Genomic DNA, 6,897 nt, shown 5'->3' on the forward strand with positions numbered 1-6,897 from the left:
TTGCTGAAGAGAAAACGAAAGTGCATCCGGTTTTATTATCTACCAACAAACAAATGTGTACAAGTCCATCCTCTACCGTATTCTATCATAGTTGAATTTTCCTTTTCGAAGTTGATGCGATCGACAGATGAGTTTCCCCGGCGTGAGAACGATGTCGTCCCAATGCTGTTTCTCGTGCTCGGCGACGGAATGAGCGCCGATCGCCGTATGCCCGATGACGCGATGGTGGGCGGGGCTCGTTTTCGCGTTCTGCTTGAGCTCGAAGAGAACCTGTAGATCGTCGAGACGATAGGCGCTCACGTCGAACGCGAAGTTCTCGTTGAACACCGGCTGTGTGGTGCACTTGATTCGCTTCGTCTTTCGCTTATCCGATATAAGATGTCGATAATGGTAGACAGATATCTGAACGAAAATAGCTGAAACGAAGACGTTAGTTTAGCCCGAAAAAAGTTTGTCTTTTCTCACTCTGTTTGACGTCGGGGATATTTCTTCCTTTGTTCACTATGACCGATATAGATGAGCCCGTCTTGCAGAGTCCCAACGTTACGTCTAATTCTCCCCTATAGTCGTCCACCTCCTTTAATTGATAATTAGTTACCGCACTTTATATTGTAATAAGTAAACGTTTTGCTTACCCAATTTCTCGGTAGGTTGATCCACAATTCCGACTGCTTCAAAATTTCCTGTTGCACTTGAAATAAGTGGACTTTAGCTTCGCCGATAATCGCCTTTCTTCCCGCCATCTGACCGCGATGACGAACGACTTGCACCAGCAAATCCTTACCCGTCACCTCCTTGAACGAATCGATTTTACCGAACTCGAACTTCTCGTCGAATTGCGGTTCTCTCGAATTTTTCACGATCTTCGTCTTTCCTTTACGGCACTGGCGCGGAGGATCGATGACGTAGATCTTGACGTACCATCCGCCGGCATCGTCGTAATCCGGCAACCCCGTCGCTCGAACGACCGTCACCTGCAAAACTTTCTCGTTGACCGAGTAAGCGAGAACGACTTGCACGGCACCCGCCCCTCGAATAGGACGATCGGTGCATCCGCCTCCAAACGATATCGATGATTGACTCGAGTGCAAACTCGTCGTTCCAAAACTTGTCTGAAGGCCGAATTTTCGTCCGCGTCGCGGCGACGACGGCGCCGATCTCGACACTTTTCTCGTGCGCGAGCTTTGCTCCGCTGCTGGCGAGTCTGGATCATCGAACGCCAGCGAATGAAGCTGGTATCGACGCATTCTAGGTAGAGTCGACGCTGGGCGATCGACTGATTGTGGAATGGAAGGAGATCGCGGTAAAGAGTGGAAGGAGGACGTTGTTTTGATGCCCGAGCTGTCGTATCTGCCCATCATTCTACGTAGGCTGGACGACGAGCTTTCGCCGCTTGGCACCGGTGGAGAGAATAACGATGAGGAAGACATGTTGGTGATTGAAACGCTCTTTGTAGGGATTCCAGTAGGAGACTGCCGTATGCTCCATCGTTGACGCACTTGGCCCTTCTTTCGACCTCTTCCCCTCTTTCTGTAGCAGAGGCAGAGGCAGAGAATGAGAAAAAGCGCCGCTCCGATTCCCACGCTGACGCCGACGATTGCGATTTCCATTGGAGCAGCGTTCTGCGTGGTCCTTGTAGCCGGAGACGCTGTAAAAGACGCGGTGAAAGCGTGTCTTTGCTCAGCTATAAAAACGATTAGTAGTTAGACAAATAATATTGGAGCTGGTGTGAATTACAAGCAGGAAAATCGATGGAACGGGTCTACAACTGCAAGCTCTATTGATTTGCTTCTGCAACGCCTCGACTCCTTCTTCGTCTTCTGTTTTATGTTACAAGTGACGGTTCGAGTGAGCTTGAAATACTTAGGGCGGCTCCCTCCTTATGATCACTCCCCCAAACAACCGTCGTTGAATCTTGAGTTATGACTGCGTTCTAGGCGCGTTTCTTTAGGTAAATGGCTGTGTGGGGTCGTAGTTTTCGTTGCGCGAGCTGGCGGGGAGAGCATCCAGGTAGGGGGAAAAGCTGGGATGACCGCATAAAATGCGGACGCCGCTAATACAATTACCGTCCTATGTAAATGAGCGGCGAAGAGGCTATACACTAAGGAATGGAAGCTGCATGCTGGAGTCACAAGGCAAATGGGATTACACTCTAGTTGCAAATAGCTCCAAAGTTCACGTTCCCCGAGAGTTCAAATGCCCCAAAGGTCTAATGGATGGGTGCAAGTATTCATCAGGTCACTTAAAGTCTTGTATTTTCTAGAGAGAGACCGCGGGGAAACCTCGCTATTTTTCCTGCTTCCTGCGCACTTTCGTCGGTACTGAGGTGATTCATGTATCGTCTCCCAAACTTACCCGAATTTGCGTTGACAGGCTGCGTAGATGTGATTGGTGACATTACAAACGTGTTGAACTTGACGGAGATCTTTAGAGAAAAGCCAAGCGAAGTGTTCGTCTGCTCGATTGGATCGTTGTGGTCTCTCTTATATGGATGGCTTTTCATTCCATTCAATTTTCCCCTGCACGCAGCTCATATTGCAGTTGGCCAATCGGGAATTTACCAAGCAAATTGGCCTTTAGCGGGAATCTCAAATAGCCCGTACAAGGAAGCGCCCAACTAACTCAATTATTGAGTGAGTTGAGTTCACGTGGTACCCTTGCCAAAGCAGAGCACTACTCTCTCTTGACATCGCCTTCGCTTCTTCTCATGCATAGAGACGATAGCGATGTCGACGAAGAGGTGGCCGAAGCCCTCGGCGCCACGCATACCCGCACAGGTAACGACTAAAAACGATCCCCTTTTATTCATCTGATATCGAGGTGGAAAAGAAACGTTTCCTCTGGGCCTGCAGCTTATCGCTCCCAAGCGAGACGTGAGTTCCGTCACAAGGAAAGCTAGAAGTTTATTAAAAGGTATTTGCAGGCAGTTCAGCCACTGAAACTTTCGGAGGAAGGCAGCATTCACGCAACAGCGGCAATGGGAGATATAGAAAAGTTAAAAGAGGCTCTAAGACACAGTACGAAGTGCACGCCCCAAGCAAAATTTAATTAATTAATTAATTAAAAATCGAGGTGTTGACCTATGTCAACCGGATCGTTTGGGACTGACGCCTTTTATGTGGGCCGCTGCTCACGGTCAAGCGGAAGCCGTTCGCTTTTTATTGACTTTTGCTCGCGGAACCACAGTCAATGAATCGGCTCGTTCAGGAAGCGGAGAAACGGCTCTTCATTTTGCCAGCAATAACGGGCACATGAGCGTCGCGAGACTGCTATTAGAAAACGGAGCCGATATTGACATCAAGGATGCCGTTAGTTTTTTTAGTTGCTTCAGATTTTCTTGTTAATGAATACGCATACCTTTAGCATGGTGGTACTCCTTTGATTTATGCTGCAAACTGCGGTCATGCTAGCGTTGTCAAGCTGCTGATTCGTGAGGAGAATAGTAGTGCATTTTAATGCGAGTTCTCATGCTTTTTTGGTAAGGGAATGGAGCTGATCTGACGTGGAAAAGCAACTACGGTTTGTCACCGTTAGACTATGCTATTCTTCGGGGTCACACAGACGGTGAGTTAGCAATAAAAAGATAAAACAATAGAGCAGGGGTGGAGTGTCTTTAGTGCAATTGATACTTGAGGATTATATCATGAAACTGATTAGGGAAGATCTTCTGAAGAAGACGCCCAAAATCTAAAGGTAAGTTTTCTATTGAAAAAGAAGACAAATTGGATATATATATAGAGAGATACCGTTTCTCCATTTCAATAATAGCAGAAATGCGGCGATTTTCTACATCGTCGTTTCTGTCGCAAAGCCACGAGCAAAAAATCTCATCTAGTGAAGTGGTTACCCCATTCTAGGTAGGACTCAAGTATAAGATACCTTGTAACAAGTACGGAGTGGGCAAAATTTCTACAATGGCTCTGTCTGTCAGTGACAATTCAGTCATTTTCTGACATACTCCTTCCAACATCTACACGTACTCTGTCAGAAAAAAACACGTGGCATTTAAATTAATTTCTTACCTCTAATACGCTCGCGTCACAGCGACGAAAACCTTTGCAAACGATATACCGATCTGACGTGAAGGGGCACGAGGACGTTGGCTTGATTACGTCAACCTACGCTCTCTCAATAGATAAAAAAATATAGAAGAAAAAAGGTTATCTCACCATTTCAAACGTCTTATATAGAATGAAGACTAAGCTTGCTGAGAAGCGCGTCAAAAGATCGGCTACTCGTACGACGAAAGAACCGTCAGGATGAAGAATCTAAAGTAAGGGGCTAGTAGTGCAATTATAATGTGCATATGAACCGACTTTCAGTGCCAGAAGAACTTGAGACAGAAAGGTATCCTGCCCCTTTAGTTCTTCATCTCCCAGCATTGAATTCGTCCCTACTTCGCTTCCTAAATATACGTCTCCCATTGCCAAATTGACGCGTAAACCAGTCTCGTAGTCAACGTGCTAGAACAAAAGTAGAGACTAAAAGTTGGGCCTAGGGAGAGATTTAATTAATTAAAGAACTTGCTTTGGCTGAAGAACCGGTTTTCCATTCCACGAACTGTGACCTTTCCTTGGAGTATAGACTAGTGTAGGCCAGAGGCCCACCACTAAGTAAGTTACATGCCGAATCGATTGCTGCCCAATCAACGACTTCGTAAGATAGCCCTGATTTCGATTTCGAATTTTTGAAAGCGAAATACGGAAACGATGTATCAGAATCCGAGTATTCGGACTGAACTATCTAATAATGCAGGCCTATTTGCTGTAAAATTGATCTATATAAATTTGAAATACCGTTGCGTTGCTCAAGGCTTCTTCAGATTCTTGCAAGAGCCTATTGCAACAAAATAGAGAATTTTGAATCTAAACGAAATGTTATTCAAATTTCAGTTCAAAAAGTGTTACACGTAACGTAAACCTTCTTAATTCTTGATCCCTCAATGGCTTTAGAAACACCAACAGAGAAAGATCCGGCACTGTTCTGCATAATTATAAAATAATATAACGAAAGCACGTGTAAAGCTACTCTCCTACTTTTAGCCACAAAACCCTTTCCACCAATTTACGCGCTAAAAGATCGGCTAGGGACCAAGGAACCGGCACCCGTTCTACCAAAAAAATTAGAGCAACGTAGTATAGGTGAATTGTCTAACCACGTTTATTTCGCCTAGTTGTTTTATCAATGCCCTGTTTGCTATGCCACGATTGTTTTTGCTGTCTTTCGTTGTAACTACCCGGAGCAAGTTTGTAATCCGGAAAAACAAAGGAGCCACTCTTAGTAGAAAACGCACAATTAATTAATAAAATACAGTAATGTCTTCCACATGCATTTACTAGAAAAACGTCGCTAACAACGAAGTTCTTTCTTTCTAAAATTTTGATTTGGCAGCGATTCATATAAATTGACACTGCCTTATTTTTCGCCTTAATTAACAATATTCAAAGATAATTGAAGAAATCAAACTAGAGATATACGTGTACTTCATTGAGGCGATGCCATTGTGAAGAGGTCATCCTAGGAAACGCTGCTAGATTAGTCTCAATTGCTTCAATCTTATAAGAAATGCATTTCTAAGATAAAACTAGTTTGGGGCGTGAATTTGACGTACCTGATGCTGAGAAAAAAACGCCGAGCAATTGATCATTTGACTAAGAAACGATCGAGGAATGCATTCCAAAGGAAAGAGAGCTTTTTCAAAAGGATTTTCCCCTAAGGACACTCTACTCTAGAGCCCCACTTATCTAAAGTTCAACTCACCATAAGTAGACTTGAGGCGATCAAAGTGTTTATCAGTTAGAACGCTCTTTCCTCGATAGCCCACGCAGATGACGTAGACTTCAGAGTTTCCTGATTTGCTAGTTGCAGGCTTAGATACCCAAACCTAAGCAACATAATAAATAATTATTTAATTTCTTCTATGCCTTTCTCTCCTTAGACTGACCTTGCTGAAGCAACACACCAAAAGATACATCATGCAAACAGAGGAATGTTCAAACAGTGTAAACATCTTCAATACAAATGAGCCTCCGTCAGCCAATATCGCTAATCCTGCAACGAGTTCACAATAATGTAATGCTGCCACGTGACTTTCTTGTTCTCCGGGAACGTCAAGACAGTCAACGCTGCCATCAGCTGTCACCAAATTTATGACGTCATGACCAGTCGTCAATTCACTCACGTTCTCCCACTTCATCAAATCCCCCGTATTATCCACCCCAAAGTACCAATTTTCGTACGTTCTTGTAATGAATTCATTCGTAGGAATCATTGAATTCAACGAGTGAGATTCGCAATAAGGATTAAGCGTTGTTGCTCTCCATTTCCATTCCCGGATTTCAGAAGAACAATGCGACTTGATATAATGATTCAGGCTCGTAATAAAAGCTCCCGGTGCTTCGCACAGATGAACCGTTTTTAGGGATCCGGATCGTGTTGATATCAACGGAAACGACGTCACAATTTCGTGAAATTTTGCCCAGGCTTGCGTGCAAAGTTCCGGTTTGATGCTGTCTTTGAGTGCTTTGACAATTTTTCCGGCTCTGTTGAGATTTTTCGTGTGCTGACGCCACTTGAACGGTTCTTTGTCATTCAGCTTCGATTTTATGTCGTTGAGTCTCTCCTTCAGCTCGGACATTTCTGGAAGAATGCTCGATTTTATTTCGATGAACATGCGATCGCTATCAGGCAAACGAAACGGCGTCTCGTCGCGTTCGCTGGCGTCAAGTGGAAAAACTTTGCTAAACAGCATTTCGACGTCTTTTGCAACGCCTTTACTATATCTCTGTCTTTTTTTGGACATTTTTGAAGATCACATCGTCAGGGAATCCGGGATGGCCGTGACGTATTCGAATAATGACGTTTTCTCCTTGACAACGTGCCCGTCGTTCTGCACCT

General features: G+C 44.6%; 3 protein-coding genes across 5 annotated transcripts; 1 reads left to right on the forward strand and 2 right to left on the reverse strand.

Annotated features, from left to right (window-relative positions):
* Positions 1-16: 16 nt before the first annotated feature.
* LOC136192568 (synaptotagmin-11-like) lies at positions 17-2,536 on the reverse strand. Of its 2 annotated transcripts, none has more exons than XM_065981214.1 (4): positions 2,356-2,536; positions 636-1,684; positions 466-577; positions 17-416 (listed from the first exon to the last, which is right to left on the reverse strand). In XM_065981214.1, the coding sequence occupies exons 1-4, from the start codon at positions 2,501-2,503 to the stop codon at positions 73-75; spliced, it is 1,653 nt and encodes a 550-aa protein (XP_065837286.1). In that variant the 5' UTR covers positions 2,504-2,536; the 3' UTR covers positions 17-72. The 2 variants fall into 2 exon arrangements, with proteins under 2 accessions (XP_065837286.1, XP_065837287.1); XM_065981215.1 differs by lacking the exon at positions 2,356-2,536 and adding an exon at positions 1,738-2,115.
* On the forward strand, positions 2,137-4,083 carry LOC136192572 (DNA-binding protein RFXANK-like). The gene is made up of 12 exons (XM_065981221.1): positions 2,137-2,207; positions 2,264-2,326; positions 2,374-2,476; positions 2,530-2,633; positions 2,716-2,777; positions 2,830-2,873; positions 2,924-3,017; positions 3,073-3,308; positions 3,364-3,430; positions 3,484-3,564; positions 3,618-3,693; positions 3,739-4,083. Exons 7-11 carry the CDS (start codon positions 2,978-2,980, stop codon positions 3,689-3,691), a joined length of 498 nt encoding a protein of 165 aa, XP_065837293.1. The 5' UTR covers positions 2,137-2,207; positions 2,264-2,326; positions 2,374-2,476; positions 2,530-2,633; positions 2,716-2,777; positions 2,830-2,873; positions 2,924-2,977; the 3' UTR covers positions 3,692-3,693; positions 3,739-4,083.
* Positions 3,469-6,826, reverse strand: LOC136192567 (cap-specific mRNA (nucleoside-2'-O-)-methyltransferase 2-like). 2 transcript variants are annotated; one of them, XM_065981213.1, is made up of 16 exons: positions 5,945-6,826; positions 5,761-5,884; positions 5,612-5,712; positions 5,484-5,555; positions 5,337-5,426; positions 5,159-5,276; positions 5,037-5,110; positions 4,921-4,983; positions 4,797-4,865; positions 4,528-4,743; positions 4,317-4,463; positions 4,170-4,268; positions 4,023-4,118; positions 3,880-3,970; positions 3,747-3,831; positions 3,469-3,687 (listed from the first exon to the last, which is right to left on the reverse strand). In XM_065981213.1, exons 1-16 carry the CDS (start codon positions 6,800-6,802, stop codon positions 3,654-3,656), a joined length of 2,337 nt encoding a protein of 778 aa, XP_065837285.1. In that variant the 5' UTR covers positions 6,803-6,826; the 3' UTR covers positions 3,469-3,653. The 2 variants fall into 2 exon arrangements, with proteins under 2 accessions (XP_065837285.1, XP_065837284.1); XM_065981212.1 differs by having other exon boundaries at positions 5,156-5,276.
* Positions 6,827-6,897: the final 71 nt, after the last annotated feature.

This window comes from Oscarella lobularis, chromosome 10 (assembly GCF_947507565.1).
Source record: "Oscarella lobularis chromosome 10, ooOscLobu1.1, whole genome shotgun sequence".
NCBI lineage: Eukaryota > Metazoa > Porifera > Homoscleromorpha > Homosclerophorida > Oscarellidae > Oscarella > Oscarella lobularis.

Coding starts and splice junctions, on each gene's coding strand:
- LOC136192568 (XM_065981214.1), bottom strand. CDS start 2,503: ATGAAAAGCCATCCATATAAGAGAGACCACAACGATCCAATCGAGCAG. Junction 1,685..2,355: donor GCCTGTCAACGCAAATTCGG/GTAAGTTTGGGA, acceptor TCGTTTTTATAG/CTGAGCAAAGACACGCTTTC. Junction 417..465: donor TATCCCCGACGTCAAACAGA/GTGAGAAAAGAC, acceptor TCTTCGTTTCAG/CTATTTTCGTTCAGATATCT.
- LOC136192572 (XM_065981221.1), top strand. CDS start 2,978: ATGGGAGATATAGAAAAGTTAAAAGAGGCTCTAAGACACA. Junction 3,431..3,483: donor CGTTGTCAAGCTGCTGATTC/GTGAGGAGAATA, acceptor TTTTTTGGTAAG/GGAATGGAGCTGATCTGACG. Junction 3,565..3,617: donor TCTTCGGGGTCACACAGACG/GTGAGTTAGCAA, acceptor GAGTGTCTTTAG/TGCAATTGATACTTGAGGAT.
- LOC136192567 (XM_065981212.1), bottom strand. CDS start 6,802: ATGTCCAAAAAAAGACAGAGATATAGTAAAGGCGTTGCAAAAGACGTC. Junction 5,427..5,483: donor AATGGCATCGCCTCAATGAA/GTACACGTATAT, acceptor TTGTTAATTAAG/GCGAAAAATAAGGCAGTGTC. Junction 5,111..5,155: donor AACTAGGCGAAATAAACGTG/GTTAGACAATTC, acceptor TTTTTTTGGTAG/AACGGGTGCCGGTTCCTTGG.